Source organism: Salmo salar, chromosome ssa02, assembly GCF_905237065.1.
Source record: "Salmo salar chromosome ssa02, Ssal_v3.1, whole genome shotgun sequence".
In the NCBI taxonomy this organism is placed as follows: domain Eukaryota; kingdom Metazoa; phylum Chordata; class Actinopteri; order Salmoniformes; family Salmonidae; genus Salmo; species Salmo salar.
The window spans coordinates 30,093,353-30,118,445 of record NC_059443.1 but is presented as its reverse complement, the minus strand read 5'-3'; the positions used below and the strand labels follow the sequence as shown (position 1 = coordinate 30,118,445).

Here is a 25,093-nt window from a genome sequence, read left to right as displayed (position 1 = left end):
CAAGGCTGTACCTTAAAGGTGCATTGAGGTTTATCCGGGCTTTATTCAAGCATCATCTTGCCTTGAATGTGATTGTTTGTCTTCACTGACTTATGACTGCTCCTAGGTCTGTGTTTATGTACGGAGGGATAGCTTGTGACCTTAATGGCTGACAGACTTTGTCTCTTCATGTCTTCTTTGAAGAAAGGCCCCTCCGTGTGTTTATTCCTGTGTGTTTAAAGTGGAGCTGTCCGGAATATGAGCCACCTGGCTGGTTCAGTGACCCTGGGGGAACAGTAATGTACCATACAGGTGAACACATCGCTGGCTGTCGCTTTTCTATTATGTGCTCACATAGTTTTTCATAGCTCCAGGAGCCGAGCCCTAAGTTACATGCAAAGATCAAACAAGTCCCCAATTGAATTCAAATAGGAAATTCAAACAGCGAGAACTGAGGCGTTCAATGTTATTTCACCGACCGAAGCCAAACAGAAGAAAGACGTGCATGTACAGGATGTGTACCTCCTAGTCATTATTAAGTAGTGAAGCGTGCATTACAAATTCTACGTTCTCTTTCTTTCTTCCCTACGTCAAATAATGATAGATAGGCTACACATTATATTCTGCAGCTCCAACCTGCAGTTCATGAAACACTGGATGGGTTTGGTGTTGGAGCAGCTCTTAGTGCCTGGAGGTTTGGGAGAATGGAGGACGCTTGGAACTCATTGCTTTCCCTCCCTCACTCACTCCTTTTTTCTGACCCTGTCTTTCTCTGCCTCCCTGTCTTACTCTATATCTGGCTTTAGGTATGTTGCATTTTAATGATCAATCAACATACACTCAATGTGGTATCTAAGACTCAAGGTCCCTTATTGTCCATATGTGGTTACAATCAGGAACAGATAGATACATTCAAATAAGTAAGAACAGATAGGATGTCACTTAAATGATCAAATACTGTATGTATATTTCCCATGGCTGCCATGGTCTACAGACTAAAGGCACAGCATGGATAGCTGCCATTATAGCAACAACAACTAAAGGCAGAGTGATTGGTGTCCTTTTAAAGATTCCAGGAACAGAATTGAACAGAGTTGAAAAGAGAAAGATGTGGGGAGGAGGGGGATAGAAAAGAAAAAAGCATTCTTTTGCACTCAAGCAGTAAACTAACTGCAGCACAGAGCGAGTGCAGGGAGGGAGAAGATTTCTGCCGAATTATCTCCCACCTCACATTTGCTCTTAGGCAAGCAGTTTAAAAGCCAAGCGATTGAGCCAGTGATCCAATTTGAAATGCAGAAATGATTAGAGCAGCTTGCCTCATTTCATATCGAAATGCTCTGATTTACGACAGGGCAGCAGCCAAGATCTATCTCTAAAGGGAATTAGTGTCGAATTTTTGCATATTTCTGTTATTTAGTCTCCCAATAGCAGATGCTACTGTAGGGAGAGAGAAAGAAAGCTACATGAAGGTACTGTATATTTTTATTGGGACAGATGTTACTATACTACTGTTAAAAGATGGAGAGAATGGCTTGAAATGAGACCTGAGAAAAGGATGCATTGGAAGCATTTCCCAGTTCATGTGGGATGTTGACAGATAATTGTGTTTTTTCTAGGGTTAAATTAAAGGAAAATATACATAAATATCCATATACTGAATATGAGCTTTCTTTACATGCATAGAAACTTGGAGATGGATTGAAAGAGAAGGGTTTTGGCCATTTATTCGACAGAAAGACCCTGGCAAGTCATCCGTCCTTGAGGCTAAAGAAATATTAATACAGAATGAGATAACGAGGGCTAGAGGAAAATCTCCTCTAATGAAATTTCCAGTTGACCACATGCAATTTGTTTCATCGTAGTGAACAACTAATTGCAATGGACGTTATCAAGGTGTGTGCGGTAGTATGCTGTAAACAGGTGCAAATCCTTTATCCCTATATACCTCCACCGTAGTAACATATAATATAGAAACTTGACATAACACATCCATAAGCTTTTCTGCCCTTAATTTCATATAAAGGGCTAACCCGAGTCTTATATGGACATGACACATCAAAACTATTAGGGGCATGTTGTTAAAATATGAACGCTGTGTGTGGGAGTGAAAAACAGAGAGAGATGAACTGAAGGAAAGAAACCTGCTGCTGTTTTTCACTGAAGAAAAAAAAACGATATTTATACTGAACTTAAGGACTAGTTTCATTTAAGGAACTGAATACATATTATTGAAATATAAAAAACTGAAATGTGTATTTTCTAAGTAAAATGCAATAAAAAAAAAATATATATATTTGCATTTGTATTATGATTCAGAGCACAGTTAGTCTTTCATACTGTATGTGTTTTTAATATCCATGGCTACTGGATATACAGTGGACCTTTTAAGCAAAATAACAAGTAGAACATATTGTAAAGATGCTCAGACTAAAACTGGGTTTGATTTCTCTACAGTTGGGGATCAGGACAGATACAGTACTACATTTGTGACCTAGGTAGAAAAAATACTAGGGAAAAAAAGATGAGGAAAGAATCATTCCCACCAACGGTTGGTATCGATTTCCCCTGGCCTGACCGTGAAGCGGGTTAAGAGTTGCCCAGTGGTGGTGAAATGGTCAGTGGTGATATCATTAGCTTGTTGTTTACACAGGAAACCAGGGAGTTAGGAGGAAGCTGAGTGTCACAAGCCACTTTCTTCCTCACCTCCTTCAGCTGATCTGAGGATCATGGTATCAAGGAGGGATTAGTAGCGACTTGGGATTTGTGTGATTGGTTAATTTATTGCGGTGATGGCAGGTCTTTCATCTATGGCAACATTTAATCAGCCCAGCCACGGAGGCTATTACAGGTTAGCTCCTTTCTGGAGTCAGTCCGGCGCTGCCATCAACTCCATCACAATTCCCCTGAAAATTCCAAATTATCTGGAACAGGCTTTAGCTTCTCAGTAATAAAAATTAGAACAGATTCCTGATAGAAGCTTTTCCTCACACAGTGCCAATTATAAATAGCTAGGGCTCTGCCTTTGGAAGGAAGGAGGAAAAATCCAACTATGAGAGATGTGCAATGGAACTTATCGCTCAGCCCCTGCTCTTCGCTCTGATCCAAATCCGTGTGGCTGAAAATTTATATTAGATTTTATCACAGAGGCCTAAGTCTCGAAAAATCAATGAAGGTTATCTTTTATGTTGCAGCAACTTGTGGAAATATTGATTTTCATTTTATAGCGAATTTGGAGCATCAGTTTGTAATCACTTCCTCGCTGACTACACTGTTTTGGTCACTGTATCTTTTACACACGTTGGTTGAACGGTAACAGAGCTCAGAAAAAAGCCCTGGGAGAGTATTGAAACCACTGGAGTGAGGGAACAGCACAACACACCATGAGGAGGAAGGGTGGATGGTTTTCAACACTTATCCATGACATTACTTTATAAAGTGACACATTTTGTCTCATTTATTTTCCATGTAATTTACTGTAGATACTTCAAATGTCCCTATTTTCTTTTATTGAAGAAAAAACTTTTAGGGACAGAGTTAATTGTCATACATTTTCAAATTTGAACATTACCATTGTTTCTACTTTTTTTTTTACTTGATCTAATTCGATTATTAAATCAACCTATTTTAATTTCTGTGAATGGTGGTGAAACACTCTTAATCACTGTCAGTAAAATTCAGAGTCCTCTGATCTGTAGAAGAGCTAGTCTTAATATTAGTCTGAATGAAACCTTATTGTATGTGGCTTTGGATTTTAAAGCCAGTGGTGTTGATGTTGTAATATCCAATAGGGGTCAGTATAATTTACTGTTCTGAATCCATTTATTCATGAAGAAGTGGAACAGGACAGAGTCACTGTTGTACGTCACATTCCTTAGTTGTGATTGGTAGTTAGAGAAAGGGGTATGTTTTTATTTTGTATACATCCTCCTCACTCCAGAGAAATCAACATGTTCTGCTTGTCACTCTGGCTTTTTCTGAAGCTTTAACTACAAATGTACTGTATTTACTGTATAGGAAGAGGGCGTTCATTTAAGGCTAATATGCTCCTCCCCTTGGTGACATCATTGTGTGTTATACCCAGAATACAGCTTCTCTGCATTCCTTTGTCTGAAATACTTCAAAGCCCCAATATAGTCATTATTTAGAGTAGTACATTTATATGAATAGCGCATTTAAATTTCAGCAAAATGAAAAATATGATATATATGTGATATATGATAAATTGACCATTATTTTGACAAATGTATTCAGTTAATTTATTAATTTCCAATTGGTTACGTTTAGTTTTATTAATAAGTTATGTTATGATGATTTTGACAATGAATCGTTATATTAAGAAAACACATTGAAACAAAAATAAATGTCATTAATGTAAATAATTCAAATTCAAATACAATTTTAAAGGAAATCTAATCCAGTAAATATGTTTGCTTTCTTATAGTATTTCTAATGTTGAAAACTACACCCATATATTATTATTAGTCTCTCCCTGGTGAGAGGCAGTGTAATATAGTGGATTCCCAGAAGGCCTTAGTGACTAGACGGACAGGAAGAGGGGAAGAAGAAGCCTCACACAGCTAAATAAGAGAGATGGGCCCCAGTCTGGAGATCTGACAAAGGGTTAATCCGATTCTCATTTTAGATAGTCGTCGTAGCAACAATCAGATCCATCTCCTTTGCTCCTTTTGACAGAGTTGTAAACATTTACAGGTTCGCTGAAGATATACGATTTTATTGTCAGGCTCATTTGAGATGTGAAATAGAGGACGGCTTAAATGACGGAGGTCTCTCTCTGTTCCTCTGCCAGGGTGGGATAAGATACCTAAATATTAAGGAATGAGAAAATCAACAGACACAATGTGCTGTTCACTAGGTGTTTGATCCGTCTGACTGGCACAAGTCCACCATTGCTTCGAGCTGCTATGTAAAAACTAGAGTTTAGGTTTTCTTTTCGTTTTATATGTATTGTTTCATTTGTGTGTGACAGACTGACTGAGATCAGAGCCCATATGCTGTCTGCACTTTTGTTATTGAATGTAGCCTACAGTATTTCTGTTTTCTCAGAAAAGAGAGAGAGCCCTCTAATCCTCAGTCACTACTAACGGAAGATTTCTGTGTGTGCTTCACCCACGTGCACAATAAATCATCTTTTGTGTGTATCTGTGCCAATTCAGACCTTTAACGTGTGAAAGTGGCATTTGCATTTATCCTTGAAGGGTTGTTGCTGCCTTTCCGAAGAAATATCTGAAACACATAGTGAGAGAACATGTGCTTTTCTGTTGCATTAGGCAGATGGATGGTGTCTCATGGCAGCCTGTTTCAAATGGAAAAATAAATGAAGTGTCGAGAAGAGATTGCACCCCAGCCTATTTTCTCTTAGCTAAACTATTTCTGTAACACCCTAATGAAGGAGGGCCTGGGAGTTAAAAAGTAATGGCCTTGAAATACTGACATTTTCCCTGCTAGGAATAGGCTACTGTAACGGCTGCCCAAGAAAGATGCTTCTACCCCTCTCCATGAGCACTGAAGATGTATTTTTAAAATCAATTTGAAAAATAAAATAGAATAGAAAATCATATGAAAATAAATAGAAAGGCCTTACAATCTGACCGACCCCTCTCCATGTCTGGTTGTGAATACATTTAGCCGGGGCCACAGTATCTATCTCCCTGTTTTCCTTCCATAGAAATAACTTATAGCACCAACGCTTGACCCGAGCCCAGAAGAAAAATGATGTTACACATTCAGAATAATTTGCCGGCATATTATAAGACGTAGCCTCAATCGCCCTTTGAAATGGATACTGATTCTTTAAATTCTTCCCTGGCTGTTTCAGGAAATAGTGAGATCCCAGCGATAGCGCAGCACAATGTGCCTAAAGTTCACTCCTGAACACTCGCCTCCTTCACTCTAAAAGCCATCGGCATTCTGGGCATCCGAGATCTTCTTAATCTGGGAGATCTGATACTGTATCATTGGGATCATAGGGACCAGGCGTTAGCAGCACTGTATGCCCACCACCACCACTCCAACCACTCTCCTACCCCAACTGCCCCCACCACCTTGATCCCCCCCGTACTCCACCCCCTCCACCCACAAACCTCTCAATTCCCAAATCTTCTCATTGCGGGGAGAAGAAGAGGACTTACTAGCTTATAGAATGACCCTGTTTTTGGCTTGCAGAGAAGAAAAGGAAACATAACTTGGTGGCTATTATTTAATTATTGTTTGTTTAATCACCAAAATAAGCAAATGATTAGTGTTTGTTATGTGTCCCTGTCCAGAAGATGAAGAGCTGTGTACCGGTGGTGCTCAGCGCGGGCCCCAGGTGGCTGCTGGATGTGACTTGGCAAGGAGCAGAAGACAACAAAAATAACTGTGTGGTGTACAGCAAAGGTAAGCTCAATCTCCAGACTGCTGTATACAGTCTGTTATCTCCCTAGCAACACCAAAGCAGCCAAACACACTGTCTGACAGACAATCCCCCCACTTAAGTTCTGTTGTCTGTCTGTCTCTCGCTGTCTTTCACTCCCAACATTTTTTTTATATCCCTCTGAAGTCATTTAGTGTATCAACCCAAAGTCTTGATTAGGAACGGGAAAACAACATACGACAAAGTCAGTGGTTTTAGATTTCATAAGGTAAATATATTAATTTGCTTTTTGTACTCAGTCTGAGTGAATTCCTCTCTGTTCACAAATTACAATTCCCCCAAATTATTATGCAGACGATAATCTGAAACTTGCTAATGGCATAGCTCTCTTATTATGTAATTTTGGGTTATTGGGTGTGACCGTAGAGGTTGTGAGTCTCGAATCACACTGAAATAAAAATGAGGGATTTATTTGCTGTCTGATACAGCTAGAATGCCCTTATTAGGCAAGCTCAAAATGGCTGCCCATCCATAGTTCATGATTGGGCTTAAGGTTACTGATTGTAAAATGCTAATATGGCACACTGACACTGACAGTACAGTCTTCAGACTTCACTCTTTATGAAAGCACTGTGCTGCTGGCTGGCTGCTGCAGCCCATAATTGGGTCTTGACGGGTGTATCCAGAGACACACAGGCACATAAATAAGTAAATAAAGATGTTTGAATTCAAAAGTGATGCAAGAAGTGGTTTCTATTATTCCCGTTTTCTAAATGATTACCCTGTGACTAGACTCACGAAGGAGCTGAAATGGACTTTCTTCCCCTCAAAGTGAATCAGAGCGGGAACTGGGATTTGCAGCCCGGATTTTCTTTCGGTCTCCCAATTCTCATCTACTAATCACTAGACTGCACTGGGGAGTTATCCTCTAAACCGGCTACTTAACTTTGTGCTCTTTATCACCAAATCATTCAAGTTTATGATAAGCTGTTAAAGGAGATTATGCACTTCTTTAAAAATCTCCTAATCTGAATATATGAAACAAAAAAGGGAGTAATAACAGGATTTGGTCTCGTTTTGTTAAGTCTGTAATTTCCCCTCCCCGTCTTCATATTCATTATAGAAGACATCCGAGATAGAGTTGCAGTACTGTCATCATCTCACACAAATGGACGTTAAGGATCTGTGATCACCTCTGTAGCATTGTCCTTCATATCCCCTTCTTCGTCGCATCTAGTTGACCCGTATTCAATTAGAAAAGGGGTTGATGTGAAAGTCAGACCAAAAAGAGGAGTCCCCCAGTGAGAGCCGTTTGTGTTGTATTAGTATAGAGCCGCTAAACCTTTCTCCAAAAGCACACGCCTGCCAAGCCATAATAGACGATACAGAGGGGTAAAATACTGAAAAATACAATGAATTTCAATTTGGAAATAATTGGATAATATTTGTCACCTTACTGTGTGTAGTCATTTTGAGACAAAATCTGTAGACCTAGACAGAATCAGCATCCATCCAGTTTTTCTATTTCTATGGCCCCAGACAGAATCTGTCTAGTTATTCTATGTATGTGGCCCCAGACAGAATCTGTCTAGTTATTCTATGTATGTGGCCCCAGACAGAATCTGTCTAGTTATTCTATGTATGTGGCCCCAGACAGAATATGTCTAGTTATTCTATGTATGTGGCCCCAGACAGAATCTGTCTAGTTATTCTATGTATGTGGCCCCAGACAGAATCTCTCTAGTTATTCTATGATTCTCTCTGGGGCCACATACAATCTAGTTATTCTATTTCTATAGCTCCACGCAGACACCAGACAGTACAGAATGACTCAGTGATGACTCCCTCTCTGCATGAAGCAGACACACAGAGCCATAGGGCCTCAGTGTTTACATCTCTCCCCAAGTGTTGCTTGTTGTCTGTTTGTCTGTTTTGCGCTAAAAAAGGCAGTTGACTTATGTTAATCAGTGAACATCTCAATATACTGCATGTTCATTGGTTCTCGCTGAATATGGCTACTTGGCTCGTGTTCCAATCATCTTGGCTTTCTTGAGCACTGTCTCAGACATCTTCTGTGCATGGATTGAGAAGTGCCTCTTAAAGAGAGAAGTGATTCCCAGTGGACTGATGCAGTCCAACAGTGTGTAATGTATAATACATGCTAGTTCACTGTGAACAAGAGCTATGTGAGTTTGGTGGAATCCCCATTGGGCTGCCCCGGGCATCCAGCAGAAAACACAATACCACGGTTACCACATATCTAATATTAGACATGGAATTTTACTGAAATCTTTCCTGTGTCCTGGTTCTACTGAATGTCCCTTTTTTAATGATTTACCACTCACTGTCTCTATCATTTTGTGTTGTTGATATTGACCAACGACACACTGTATAATGAGACATTTCGAAACTAACATTTCCACTGAGAGTTTACCCTATCAACTACGACTATATACTGTAGGTTATTATGTCTATGTTTCATATGCCCACAGTTTATGTTAAATATATATTACTTTAAAATAAAGAATGTCTACCAATTCCCCCTTGAAGACGTGATAATATAAAAAGTGGAATTAACATTATATCTGTTTTTACCAGGCAGTTTTTCTATCAGTAGCACCAGAAACAGTAAGCATACAGTGCTGTTTGTTTTACATTAGACTCCCATGCAGGCAGCCAGTAGTATACTGTAGTGCCTCAGCACAGAGCACAGTAGCCAGCCATTACTAAAACTCTCAACTTGACTGCTGCACCAACTCATTATCGAGAAATCCACCTGGAACCTCCACAATGCTCCGCGACACACATGGACAGTTTCTTTGAACCACTGACGTTTTTTAGAAACAGGCAGCGAGTCTGTGGAGTAATTACATGTTACAGTTACGCAGAGGGAGGGAGGGAATTGGGGGAGAATTGGTAGAGAGATAGGGAGAGAGTGAGAGAGCGATAGGGACAGGGAAAGAGAGAGAACAAGTCAGAGAGGGAGGATATCAGTGGAGAATTGGTACATTTGATTAACAATATAGAAGTGTTTATTAATTCGGAAAGAAATGCATATTATATAATTGCAACATTTTTTTGCCGTTTTCATTATTCCACTGTTGAATCAAAAGAGCGACGTTCAGTAATTAAAACAAAAAGAAACAAAGAAGCATTGGGACAATAAATAGAAATATAATTTCAGGATCACTCCTATCCACAATGTCATGAAATACACCACCTCCTCTATCATATAACAGGCCATTTCCAATGCTCTTATTTTATTTACTTATTTCTCTTATTTTTTGCCTTTTATAGAGAGAACATAATGTAGGCCTCCAAGACTGGACATCCACCAATCATTCTGCATGTTTTACAGTTCGTCAGATTTCTTGGTACCTACTGTCCACACATTACATCAAATGTACATCATCATTACCAGTATGACAGGGAAGTCAGTATGGCTGTATTCAACTCGGTGCTCTCCTATTGTGCTCGACCATTGTCACCTGATATCTGAGCCCTTAGAAACTCACCCACGCTCTGTCTTGATATTATGTCGTATTATTCTAAGGTCACCTAAGTTTTTCTAGCGTAAGCCTCTTAAGCGGACCACATTGAGATACAGCATGTCCAATATGTCTCTGGAGAAAGTCGGCCATTGTTGGAGCGGAAATTGACCAATGTACTAGGGCGTTTTACATAAGCCCATACAGTGTTGAATTAGACTGTAACTCACTGCTGTGTCTTTCTGTTATTTCATGTTCACTAAGTCCTCGCCATCAGATCCCTTTTCTCACACGTCCGTTCTTCACACGCTCTTAGCCAGAGACCTCGGAGGTATATGGTGAACTTGCGGGACCTGGCTAGATCTTTTTAGATTCATTTCTCATCAACTGAAATCTTAACTGTCTTTCCACAGTACTTTTGAAATTGGATCTGAATTTTTTTATATTCTGTCCAAAATAAAATAGGGAGAATTCAGAATAAGAACATGCTTGGTTTAGAAAGGGGGAAATATATGTTAAAAACTGGGACTGGGGGAGAGGAGAGAGAGTACTGTAACAGTTCAGATTGAATTGTTCATTTCAACCCTCCCCTTTAAAACGACTGCGGCAAATAGGAGGTGCTGAGGTTATTATCTGTTATCTGGGAACATAGGGAAATAGTGTGACTGAATAATAACTAAACAACTGACATAATGTCAAAATGTCATTATCAGTGTATTAAAACAAAATTGTACCCTAAAGGAGGCCCCACCACAGCTCAGAGCAGCAGCGTAATTATGTTTAATTAAAATACAACAGAGATCAACAGAATCGTTTTCATTAGGAAATTATGAATGATTCCGCGGCAACAATAATTGATTGCACTGAGCCAGGCGATAACTGCACGGTCAGGCTGGAGTGAGCGGCGTGCTCAGGCTGTACCGTAGCTGTAGTGGAATATTAACTGACTATGTCACTGTGGCAGGCAGGGGTAGAGTATTGTACTGTAAGACTAAACTGGAGGCTGGTGATGGTAGGGAGGGGGGTGTTAAAGACAGCAGGCTTCATTATATAGAATGTGAGAAGACTTAGCATCCTACACATCATGCATAAGCACACAGACTGAAATACACACACACACACACACACACACACACACACACACACACACACACACACACACACACACACACACACACACACACACACACACACACGTTTGTTCTTGCTTCATTCAGCAGAGACAGTGAAAGACATCAGCACAGACTCTTTCTCCGAATGCCTTTTATGTGCATTGTTCCCTCACTGTTGGTGGAGTCAGACAGGCGGGCGGCTGGTCTCCCCCTGCAAACACCACACACACCACACACACAGACACCACACACACAGACACCACTCACACAGACACCACTCACACAGACACCACACACACAGACACCAGACACCACACACACAGACACCACTCACACAGACACCACACACAGACACCAGACACCACACACACAGACACCACACACACAGACACCACTCACACAGACACAAGACACCACAGACACCAGACACCACACACACAGACACCACACACACAGACACCACAGACACCAGACACCACACACACAGACACCACACCCACAGACACCACTCACACAGACACAAGACACCACACACACAGACACCACACACACAGACACCACAGACACCAGACACCACAGACACCACACACACAGACACCACACCCACAGACACCACAGCCACCAGACACCACAGACACCAGACACCACACACACAGACACCACAGACACCAGACACCACACACACATACACCACAGACACCAGACACCACAGACACCACACACAGACACCACACACCACACACAGACACCACAGACACCAGACACCACAGACACCAGACACCACTGACACCAGACACCACACACACAGACACCAGACACCACAGACACCAGACACCAGGCTCTGTCTGTCACAGCCCCCACTCTCTGAACATCCACCACAAACAAACCACAAACCACAATACACCCAAATGAGGATGTTACCACAAACACTCATAAACCTAAGCCTAATAGTGACACACACAGAAAAGACACAGAAAAAAACAACAAGTGAAGGTGATGGGCAGCACTGATGACAAACAGAAGAGAGGAGAGGCATGCTGTATAGTAGTGTTTCATCCATCACTCTCCCCAGTCAGGCACCATGTTGTCGTAGCAGTAGAGGACAACACAGACAGACGGACGCGCGTCCTTGTATCAATGCCACTGAGGGTGTCGTGTCACGCTAATGAGCGTGTAGCCTAGCTGGCCGTTCTCCCTCCCTCCGTAGCAGGAGGGTTTTGACTCACTGTGCCATTCACTCTGCATATTTAAATGCCTTGTAAAGCTTAAGTAGACCCACTTTTCCATGTCAGGGCAGCGTTCAATCCTGCTGTGCCCATTAATTATGATACCATTGTGCTCCGGTGTGGCTAATAAGAGTGATGTATTGCACCCTTGTGGCATTATAATCATGTCTAGTGAAGTACCTGGACTGTCTGAGCACTAGGCTTCTCTTTAGAGCACTTGGGTAAAAAGCAGCAGCTCTTCTAGCCTACTCTCCTCTCCTGTCCAGGGTTGGTTAATGGGCTTGTTCTGGAGAGTGGGCTGTTGATTTAGCTTTAGCATAATTGTATAATCGATGATGAGAAATGCCTGTGTATCGATCTGGGGGAAGCAGATGGAGTTGTCTGTCTGTGAGCCCAGCAGGGATTTTAAAGCTCTCCCTGAACGAGGTACCGGTCCTGAGGACAGGAGGAAACAGGGTGTGATTTTCAGACATAAAACAATTCCTTGGACATTCAAATAATGATCTGCAAGGTTTTGATTTCGAGGATAACGGTTGCTTAGTTCAGGAGTCCATTCTATGCGTCTTTAAGAGCCTCGGCCCTGGCCTGCTTTTAGAACTGTTGTGTATGATTCACCTCTCCTTCCTGGCCGCCCGGCCTCGCCGCCCCCATCATGGCACAGCTGCCGTAAGTAGGTGTGAAAAGCATTGTCAATGTGCTTTAGGATAAAGCTCTGTGGCGGGATGCCATTGGTCCCCCACCCACCTTCAGCTGCAACAGAGAGCGAGGAGGAGAGGGAGAGAGAGAGAGGCCTTCTTCAGGGTTCTTTTCATCTGCAGTAGGGGGTCAGAGAGAGAGATCAGTGGGGTGAATGAGTGTTTAGACATACACACACACACACACACACACACACACACACACACACACACACACACACACACACACACACACAGTTAGAGCGAGGAAGAATAGCGAACTGCATGGACACCCTGCACATGGCAGAAGATAGGAAAAAAACACTGATGGGCACTAGAATGAAGAGATACAGTATCACCTCTATCACCCTGGTCACAATAGAATTACATTATAGGGTTCATTGCAGGGATTTCATTTGTCTCCTTCCACATTGTATATCTCTTTATAAATACTTTTTGGAAGAAAAAACGTCCGATACGTACGACACATTACAAAATAGTTTTGTGGGGTCGCATCTGTGTTCGAGGGGGAGAACTTCCCGATAACCTTTATACATACCTCTGCAGCTAATCCATTTTATTGATTGCACATCCGGCTGTGTGAATAAACATATCCCTGCAGTCTTTAGAGTGGGGTATCAGTAGGGTATCACTCTCATTGCACACCGTGCAGGAGCACACAGAGCTAGCTCCTCTATTGCTGCCTTATCTATGGAGTTTATGATGCTCTGTGGTCATGGGGTCTCCAATGCCATGGGTAAGGACAGCGGGACATACAGGTATAGGAGGTGGGTCACTCAGCTCCATGAAGAGAGGAGGCTGGTAGTTGTGTGGCTGTTTGGTGTGTTGGTGGCAGAGGTGCGGTATGTATGGTGATTGTGAGGCCTGTGCTTGGACCCTTCCCCCACCCTCCCCTACCTCAACCACCGTTCCCCATCTTCCCCACTCCATCTTCCCATGCAGCCCCTGGAGTGTCAGAGCTGAGTTAACCTCTGCCTGCCTAAAGAGAGGTCGCAGTGCTCCGTAGCGCTCTGTAGCACTGGGTGACAGAGATGGGTCCCCTGGCCCCTCTGTGTGGGTGTGTGTGTGTGTGTGTTTACGTGAGTGCGTGTGTGTGTAGCGAACAGAGAGCAGACAGGCGTGCTGTAGGTACAGTAGTGTAGTGGAGAAGACGTGTGTGTCACCCGGGTCAGACAGGGCCATCAGACAGGGCCGCCCCTGGGAGAGGGAGGGGGAGAGGGAGGGAGGGAGAGTGCTCCTCTCTATGCTTCTCCTTCAGATTCACCATATTATGATGAGCAGTTTTTCGACAATCTCCACACAGAAATCATTACATTTTGGCAGAGGGTACAGTGCTTCTTTGTGGAGATTTCAATGCAAGAACAGGTTCTGAGCCTGACTACACTGATGCGGGAGGTAACCACCACATATTTGGACACCCCTCCTTGTACAGTAGCCCTATTATAAATAATAGAAACAGTCCTGACCAAATACTGAACAAAAATGGGAAGGAGTTAGTGCATCTCTGTCGAGCCTTAGGCCTGTACATGCTTAATGGCAGAATCAGAGGGGACTCTTTAGGTCAGTTTACTTACTGCTCAGCTCTTGGGACAAGTGTAGTCGATTATGCCATCACTGACATTGACCCCTCCTCCATTAGTGCATTCACTGTCAGACCACAGACACCATTGTCAGATCACAGTCAGATCAACGTGTTTCTGAAGAAATTAACCGGCAATACTCATTCAAAAAAACAGCCCAATAAACTCTACAACATAAACCAATCGTACAGACGGGCTCCAAACAGTGCAGAGAGATTCATTGAAACGTTGAACTCAAATGAAATTATGAACTCTATACAGTTTTTCAATAACTCACAATACCAAAACAATAAAGATGGTGTCAATTCGGCTACTCAAAACATCAACTGCATATTCCAAAAAGGAGCATCGAAAGCACATTTGAGAAAACCAAAGAAATGCAACATCAGAAACAAAAAACTAAATGTTTCTGACAAATGGTTTGATAGTGAATGTAAAACAATTAGAAAACACCTAAGACAAATGTCAAACGAAAAACATAAGCAGCAAAACAACCCAGAGCTACGATATGAATACTTTGAAACTCTGAAACAGTATAAACAAACACTGAAACGCAAGAAATTGAATTATACCAACAAGACACTTGATGAAATTGAAAAAAATGCAATTGACCAAAATCAGTTCTGGGTCATGTGGAACAATTTAAGCACAACAAAGCCACAAGAATTAGCCATACAAGATGTAGGAATTTGGAAAACTTATTTTGATAATCTATACAAAAACATCCCACAAAAAGACTTACAACAGAACAAATTAGAAATTAAAGAAAAATGTAACATCCTTGAATCAGTCATTAAAAACAACCAAAATCCATTGGATTACCCAATAACCCAACAAGAACTAAATGAAAAGCTCAAATATATTAAATCAAAGAAGGCTTGTGGTCTAGACAACATCAGAAATGAAATGCTGAAAAACAGCACACCTGAGTTGCAAAATGCTGTGCTTAAATTGTTCAACATGGTTTTAACTTCTGGCTGCTTCCCTGATGTCTGGAACCAGGGGCTCATCTCCCCTATCCACAAAAGTGGAGACAAATCAGACCCCAATAATTACAGGGGAATTTGCGTAAACAGTAACTTTGGAAAGGTTTTCTGAAGCATTTTGAATTCAAGAATTCAAACCTTTCTTCTAGAAAAAAATGTAATAAGTAAATGTAAAATTGGCTTTCTCCCTAACCATCGCACTACTGACCATATATACACCTTTACACACACTAATTAATAAACACGTCCACCAAAAAAAAGAGGGCAAAATCTTTGCTTGCTTTATTGATATTAAAAAAAGCATTTGATTCTATTTGGCACGAAGAGCTATTCTACAAAATTCTCCAAAGTGGGCTTGGTGGTAAGGTGTATGACTTAATAAAATGTATGTACACAGAAAACAAATGTGCAATAAAAATCAAAAACCAAAGAACAGAATTATTTTCACAATGTCGAGGTGTGAGACAAGGCTGCAGTTTGAGACCAAATCTTTTCAACATTTATATCAATAAATTAGCAGACATGTTGGACCATTCTCCAGCCCCAGGACTCACACTATTTGACACAGAGGTGAAATACTTGCTATATGCTGATGACTTGGTACTTCTATCACCAACCAAAGAAGGTCTTCAACAGAAGATTAATATTCTAGAGCAATATTGCCATAATTGGGCCCTGGCAGTAAATTTCCAAAAAACGAAAATCATGATTTTCACCCCCAAAAAAAACAGATGTCAGAAACACAAATATATATATTCACCCTGAACAACACCATAATTGAACACACTAAAAATTACACCTACCTTGGTCTGACCATATCTGCATCGGGAAACTTTAATATGGCAGTGAATGCACTCCAAGAAAAAGCCCGCAGAGGATTGTATGCAATAAAAATGAAATTATTCAAAATCAACATCCCAATTAGAATTTGGACCAAAATATTTGACAGTGTAATCCTACCAATAGCTCTTTACGGAAGTGAGGTTTGGGGGCCACTCAATAAACTGGACTTTAAAATGTGGGACAAACATCCAATTGAAGCCCTAAATGCAGAATTTTGTCGGAAAGTCCTACAAGTCCAGAGAAATATACCAACTAATGCATGTAGGGCAGAATTGGGCCGCTTTCCAGTAATAATGAAAATACAGAAAAGATCATAAACATTTTGGCTACATCTAAATTCAAGTCCAAATTCAAGTCTGCAATTTAAAGCACTTCAAACCCAAGAGCTAAGCCCAGAAACCAGCCCTCTCAGTCAGCTGGTGTTGGACCTCACCAACCAAGCTGACACCAGCACTGCTTCAAAAGAAAGAATTCAAATAAACAAAAACATGAACCAATCAAAGGACTCATATTTACAACATTGGAAAAACGAAACAAAATCCCAAAGCCGACTAAATTGCTATCTGACCCTAAACAGAGAATATGAATTGGCTGATTATCTCTACTCTGTCAGAGATACGAAGCAGAGACAGATCCTTACCAAGTACAGGCTGAGTGACCACCGATTGGCAATAGAAACCGGCAGACATAAAAAGACATGGCTCCCCAAAGAGGAGCGTGTATGTGGTCACTGCACGGCAGGGGAGGTAGAGACAGAGATGCACTTTCTCCTTTACTGTGATAAATATGCCTCACTAAGAGATTCATTATTCACAGAAATGACTACATTTATTCCAAATTTGAACTTATTAAACCCAGAAGAAAAACTAAAAATACTCATGGGCGAAGGAGCAATGGCTCCTCTTGCAGCCAAATATGTATTTGCCTGCCATAGCCTGAGGGACACTGGATAATAACATCTGCATAGTAAGCAGTAACTTACTTATTATTACTATTATTGTTATTACTATTATTATTGTTGTTTATCATTCCAAATAGTAACGGTATGGGTGGTAATGGTAATGATAGTAGTTTAGTGATGGTAGTTGTGGCTCAGTTGGTAGAGCATGGTGTTTGCAACGCCAGGTTTGTGGGTTCGATTCCCACGGGGGACCAGTACGGAGAAAAAAAATGTATGAAATGTATGCATTCACTACTGTAAGTCGTTCTGGATAAGAGCGTCTGCTAAATGACAAAAAAAAATGTAAAAAAATGGTGGTAGTAGTAGTGGTAATGATGATGGTAGTTGTAGTACTGATGTAATGGTGAGGATGACCGTTATTTAGTTATAAGTTAGTTATAGTTTCATTTTCCATATTTAGATTTTTAATTTTGTATTATTATTTACTGCCATTTTATATTATTATTTGTTATTGTTTATAATTTTATTACAATGTATATTGTATACATTGTTGCTTTGGCAATATTGACACAATGTTTTTCATGACAATAAAGCAGAGAGAGAGAGAGAGAGAGAGAGATTCCTCCATGCAGTAAAACACATCTGTCCCTGTACCACTTCAGCGGAACACATCTGTCCCTGTACCACTTCAGCGGAACACATCTGTCCCTGTACCACTTCAGCGGAACACATCTGTCCCTGTACCACTTCAGCGGAACACATCTGTCCCTGTACCATTTCAGCGGAACACATCTGTCCCTGTACCACTTCAGCGGAACACATCTGTCCCTGTACCACTTCAGCGGAACACATCTGTCCCTGTACCACTTCAGCGGAACACATCTGTCCCTGTACCACTTCAGTGGAACACATCTGTCCCTGTACCACTTCAGTAAAACTCTCTCTCCGCTGAAGTGGTACAGGGACAGATGTGTTTTACTGCATGGAGGAATCTCTCTCTCTCTCTCTCTCTCTCTCCCTGTACCACTTCAGTGGAACACATCTGTCCCTGTACCACTTCAGCGGAACACATCTGTCCCTGTACCACTTCAGTACCACAGGGGTTTGGAACACTTCTATTCAACCAACACTAATGTGAGCTGTGGATGTTGTCAAATGTGGTGAGTGTGATCTTGAACTCTCTTAGTGGACTTTACCCAGGGAATTGTGAATATCAACATGTTTAGGGCAATGACTGACATGTTTTGCTGCCGTTGGTGAGGCAGTGTCCACAATGTAGACCGCATGTAGTGTTGTACATGTAGTCTGAAGGATTTACAAACTGGAAGCCATAAGGAGAATGGCTTGCTGTAGTAGGGGCAGCCACAGAGGTTTTTCAGCAACATCACCTGGCCCATGGCAGCTACAATGGACCTCCCATTCCTATCACCCAGCCAACATGGAGGTCTAACACCCAGCTCTCCCTCCTGGTCCTGGTCGATGCTCTGGCCTTCCCTGCTAAGCTAAGCCTTCTCCATGGGTCCTCATATTGTTGAATAGTGGGCTGGTAATGCTGTGTTCCAATGCCATTTGGAGTCACTCACTCTGTGCCCCAACTCTCAGGGAGAAGGAATCCTCAACCCCAGCCTCATGGTCTACCCTATAATCTCCCAGCCTCATGCTCTACCCTGTAATCTCCCAGCCTCATGGTCTACCCTATAATCTCCCAGCCTCATGCTCTACCCTGTAATCTCCCAGCCTCATGGTCTACCCTGTAATCTCCCAGCCTCATGCTCTACCCTGTAATCTCCCAGCCTCATGCTCTACCCTGTAATCTCCCAGCCTCATGGTCTACCCTGTCATCTCCCAGCCTCATGCTCTACCCTGTAATCTCCCAGCCTCATGCTCTACCCTGTCATCTCCCAGCCTCATGGTCTACCCTGTAATCTCCCAGCTTCCTCTCTGTTGTCTGGTGCAGCGCCTGCTGCTCCCCGCTCTATCTCTATTTTTTTATTTTGTACTGGCCCCCCGTGGGAATCGAACCCACAACCCTGACGTTGCACACACCATGCTCTACCAACTGAGCCACAGGGAAGGCCCTGTGGACTGTGGGTAGACTGTATACAATATAGTCACTCCACCTATACAGTTTACCTACAGTCTACCCGCAGTCTATACAGTCTACCCAGTCTATACCGTTTACCTGCAGTCTATACAGTCTACCCACAGTCTATACAGTTTAGCCACAGTATATACAGTTTAGCCACAGTATATACAGTTTACCTGCAGTCTATACAGTCCACCCACAGTCTATACAGTCCAACCACAGTCTGTACCGTTTACCTGCAGTCTATACAGTCTACCCACAGTCTATACAGTCCAACCACAGTCTGTACCGTTTACCTGCAGTCTATACAGTCTACCCACAGTCTATACAGTCCAACCACAGTCTGTACCGTTTACCTGCAGTCTATACAGTCTACCCACAGTCTATACAGTCCAACCACAGTCTGTACCATTTACCTGCAGTCTATACAGTCTACCCACAGTCTATACAGTCCAACCACAGTCTGTACCATTTACCTGCAGTATATACAGTCTACCCACAGTCTATACAGTCCAACCACAGTATATACAGTTTACCCGCAGTCTATACAGTCTACCCACAGTCTATACAGTCTAGCCACAGTCTATACAGCCTACCCGTAGTCTATACAGCCTACCCACAATATATACAGTCTACCCACAGTCTATACAGTCTATCCACAGTCTATACCGTTTACCTGCAGTCTATACAGTCTAGCCACAGTCTATACAGTCTAGCCACAGTCTATACAGTTTACCCGCAGTCTATATAGTCTAGCCGCAGTCTATACAGTCTATCCGCAGTCTATACAGTCTAGCCGCAGTCTATACAGTCTAGTCACAGTCTAGCCGCAGTCTATACAGTCTAGCAACAGTCTATACAGTCTACCCACAGTCTATACAGTCTAGCAACAGTCTATACAGTCTAGCCAGTCTGGCCTGATACTCCAGAGCTCACCCTGCAGAGAGAGTACAGCTCTACCTCTTTCATGTAGTGTTTCTGGTAATGAGTTAGGGCGTTATTGATGTGAACTTATGTGATCATTACATAAAGAACAACCATTTCTCTTTCCCTCGTTGGTTTTCCTGTGGGCCACATTAAATCAAGCCTCCGACCTACACTCTAGTTAAATGAAACACTATCAGCATGTTGCCCTCTCATATCTGAGAACAGCCCTTTATATAGCAAGGCCTGTAAATGGTGATTAGTGAGTGTTTTGATTAAATTCCACCACGTGTGTGTGATACTGTGGTGAAGGCCGATCACACTCTGTCAAACACACTCTCTCTGTCTCCATCTCTCTCTTTGTCTCCATCTCTCTTTCTCTCGCTCTCTCTCTGTCTCTCTCTGTGTCTCCATCTCTCTTTCTCTCGCTCTCTCTGTCTCTCTCTGTGTCTCCATCTCTCTTTCTCTCTCGCTCTCTCTCTGTCTCCATCTCTCTCTGTCTCTCTCTCTCACTCTCTCTCTGTCTCTATCGCTCTCTCCATCTCTCTCTTTCTCTCTCTCCCTCTCTCTCGCTCTCTCACACACACACACAACTCACTCTCTCTCTCTTTCTTTCTGCACGGGCCCCTCTCCTCTCGTGTCCGTGCGGAGTGCATGACTGATTTAAGGGCCCCTTACAAACGGTAAGTTTGCAAAGTGAAGACAAAAACGAGAGACAAATCACTGAGCGGCACTCCCTCTCAAGGAGAGGAGCAGGAGAACAGTGAAAAATATATATACACTCTATCCTGTCAAAAGGCTTTTGGCTTATCTTGAGTGACTGTCAAGGCTGGGAATATCATGGAATGGACAGAAATATATCAAATTAATAAGCTGCTGGGTCTTGTCGGGAGTTATGATGCTTCATAAATCCTGGTTTGATCATGGCGGACAAGGCTTAAATCCATAGCTGCCTAATGCGCACAGCAGTGTTTTGGACCGGATTTTATTCTGTTGGAGAGATAGAAGCCAATAGCTGGCAAAATAAGATTTTTCATCTCTCTCTTCTCTCTTTCACGAGTGACAAATATATATATATATATATATATATATATATAAAAGAAGCCTAAGAGAAGGATGTTGGCTGCTATTACTACCTTTAATAGGAGGACACAGGCGTAGCAAGGTAAAACCTGAGCCAAAGAGAGAAAAACACTATAGAAAAAATGGAGAAAAAGAAGAAGAAATTGGTAGTGACTTATCAGTTGTACTTCCTGTGTCGGGTCAAAGGTCACAAAAGGTTTTGTTTGTTTGTTTGTTTGGTATACTAAGAGGATGGATGCTATCTCTCCCGCCATCCCAAGCGCTTTGCTCTGTGGAATGGCCTAGGTAATATTTCATGTCAAGAATTAAGAAAGCCTTCCTCTCCTTTTCTCCACTCTATCATCTCCTTCAGGGTGTTACAGTTATACAGCTAGAAGAACGGTGCTACCTATATAGACGAAAAAAGGGTTCTGTGTCTCGTTTCACACTGTATGTGGACCTCAAAATGGTTCTATATAGAACTACAGATCACCCTTATTTTTAGCAGTGTACAGTACAGTAGTTCATGTATTACTTTCTTCTCAAAGGGATTTGGAATGTTTTATATTATACGACTGCAGACGGAATGAATTACTAATTAAAGTAGATGTCTAATCTCAAGGGCTTTCCCTGTCAATAAACACCCCATTATTAGAAATGAAGTGTCTTTAATATAGAAGAGTGACATTTTGAAATGTAAAATGCATGTCACAGTGCCTGAGTCAATAATATCCCAGTTATCCTCCCAAATGAGACAAGTTGTCAGCGCTATATGACAACAATAACATGTTTGCTGGACCAAATCAGAATAATGGAATTCCAATTTGAGATGTTTTGTTATATTCAGCTACGGGCTATGCTTTTTGAGCAGGAATCTTCTCAATAAGAAAATACATAGTTAGAGCCCGTTCCACACAAGCCATTCAATTCCTGAACCATTTATTTCATTCAAGTGTTTCAAAGTTATATACTACTAATACCTTCTCAGATGAAGGTATGACAGTGACGACGCAGGAGGGCCTGGAACCATAAAACAATAAGGAAAAGTCTATTATTATCAGCTTTAAATGTAACTACTGTAGCAGTTTAGATATAGCTCAGTAGGACTTTATCATTGGTGTCGATTTTCAATGACTATATGACTGATTCAATTACACTGTATAAGATCTGTAGAAATCATGGAGCAATGGATGTGAAAAGGCAGGTTTTTTTTGGGAGGATGTTGTGCCACATTCAGCAACGTGCCACCTGTGTAATCATTCACACCCATTTGAAACCATGCAGATGCCCATGGCTCTTACTATGAATTATTCAAGCAGCCATTCCTTCAGTCCACATGCAGCAGAGAAGTGGAGGAAATTGTGCTCGCTAGTAAACCCATTTTATGTTACCATCCTGGCTAAATGTGAAGTGTAGCACATTGTAGACGCAGGATAATTACACCACTGCTCTCTGAGTTTAACGTACTCCCAGAAACAGCCCTGCCTGCCTGCTTGTCTGTCTGCTATCAATTGGCTGCTTTACCCAATGGAGAGAGAGGCTGCTGGGATTCACTTTGTATGCTATGGAGAGTGTTTGTGTTATTTGAGCCCCCCTCAATGGTATGTAGTATTTGATCTACTGTATGTGTGTCAATGCAGGAGAGGTTGACTGTAACTGTACTTTAGGGGTATTAGGAAGAGAGTAGAGACATAGAGAGGTAGACTGTAACTGTACTTTAGGGGTATTAGGAAGAGAGTAGAGACATAGAGAGGTAGACTGTAACTGTACTTTAGGGGTATTAGGAAGAGAGTAGAGACATAGAGAGGTAGACTGTAACTGTACTTTAGGGGTATTAGGAAGAGAGTAGAGACATAGAGAGGTAGACTGTAACTGTACTTTAGGGGGTATTAGGAAGAGAGTAGAGACATAGAGAGGTAGACTGTAACTGTACTTTAGGGGGTATTAGGAAGAGAGTAGAGCCATAGAGAGGTAGACTGTAACTGTACTTTAGGGGGTATTAGGAAGAGAGTAGAGACATAGAGAGGTAGACTGTAACTGTACTTTAGGGGGTATTAGGAAGAGAGTAGAGACATAGAGAGGTAGACTGTAACTGTACTTTAGGGGGTATTAGGAAGAGAGTAGAGACATAGAGAGGTTTATCCATATTGATAGTAATCCGTCTCAAAATCTTTACACGAGCAAATTGTTATCAGAATAACCGTGTATTTCTCTAATACAATTAATCAATATTGATTTTCTTCAATTTCTACAATTTGTTTTAATTTATCATCAAACCGACAATCATTTAGAAACAGAATATTAGTGTTGTACAGTAGATTTTTCTTATCTGCAGCAGATAAACTGTAACAAAGCGGTGTTGTCTCTGACTTTGTATAATCGTTTTATGTGCACATTGGCATATTGTACCATGGCATATAAAATATGAATATTACATGGATTAAAATCCTCAATCTTTTCTTTCTTTTTTTAAATCCTTAAGTTGAAAATTGTCGTCGTTATTGCATTATTGCAGTTCCCATATTGAATAGGCCTAATGGAGATTTCACATTAGTAGACTCACACCATGACAAATGTTAAGCAGCATAAGGGAAATGAACGTTTCTTTTTAATAGCACAGCAGTGTCTTCTGGTCTATCGGAGAGTTTTTCCACAGGCTTTGCCCTGACCTTCAACTCTGTACTATCTCCCAATGTAGATCTCTTGGCAAGTGACGTGTGTGTGTGTGTGTATGTGGTGTGTGTTGGAGAGAGCTGGAGAGAAAGCAGAGTAGACGCCAGAGAGGGAGTCATTTTGAGCTACAGCCCAGTCCCAGTCCTGGGATGGGCATGTTGGGCTCAAAACACAGGCTGCACCTCTTCCTCTAATCTCTGTAGTGAAGCACCTTGTGGAGGGCCGCTTGTGGTGCGCACACATACACACATACACACACATACATAATGCCCCTGCGTCTGAGACAATGACACGTAACACCCACTCAAGTACTGAGAGTGTTGAAAGCTGCTCCAGCATTCCAGGACAGAATGGAGGGACAGGCCTGTCGATGAGGGAGGGGAGGAGGGAGGGAGGGGAAGAAGGGGGAGGCCTCCCCCTTGATAAGCAGGCCTGCCTGGATGAAGTGGAACGCCAAGCCGACTGGGGTTGTTCTCTCCCACTCACTATCAAAACAGGGGATACAAAAGAGGATGAGGCGAGCTCTTCATCCTAATGTTACTCTAGCATCTAACACAAAGAGAAGACATCTGAAGAAACTCCCTGCTCCATTTCTTGTTCTCTATCATGTGGTTGAAAGCAACAATGCCACATGTAAATGAACACGTCGTCTCGCCTGCCACCGTCTCTCTCCGTAGTTTAGACTACAACGTGATGCTTGACTGAGCAGCCTTTTCAAGTCAACCAGATCGTATTAAAGCAGTGGTGGAATTTGATATCGAGCGACGATGAAGCTCTGAAATCGAGATCAAAATATTACAACGTCCCTCAAGATCAACATCTTTGTATTGCCACGACTGGTTAAAGGGAAAGGTTGACATCCGCCATATGAAAACATTTTAAAAGATGTACCTTTAATTGTCAAAGGGACTGCTCTTTACTGCTGTTCTAGTTGATAAACAGTGACTTTAATAGCAGTGTTTATCAGTGTCGTTGTTTACATCATATCAAGCAGAGGCTGTGGCTTTCTGTGCAGTTAGTTGTTGATAAATACATCATAAAGTTTGTTTCTCCCCAAGTCAAAAGAATCCCTTCTCTTTGTCTTTGTAGCAGCCTTTTACATCGACAAGAGGCCAAAACCCGGAAGAATAAGACGTTTAGGAAATCTCTTAAATAGGGGCTCGGA

General features: G+C 41.9%; 1 protein-coding gene across 2 annotated transcripts in view; it reads left to right on the top strand.

Annotated features, from left to right (window-relative positions):
- The window catches only part of LOC106579057 (zinc finger protein ZFPM2), a 184,060-nt gene that overhangs the window by 126,386 nt on the left and 32,581 nt on the right, over window positions 1-25,093 (top strand). For both annotated transcript variants that reach the window (XM_045701938.1, XM_045701935.1), the window contains one exon: window positions 6,264-6,375. In XM_045701938.1, the coding sequence (XP_045557894.1) occupies window positions 6,264-6,375 (112 nt within the window). The remainder of the gene's footprint in view (window positions 1-6,263; window positions 6,376-25,093) is intronic.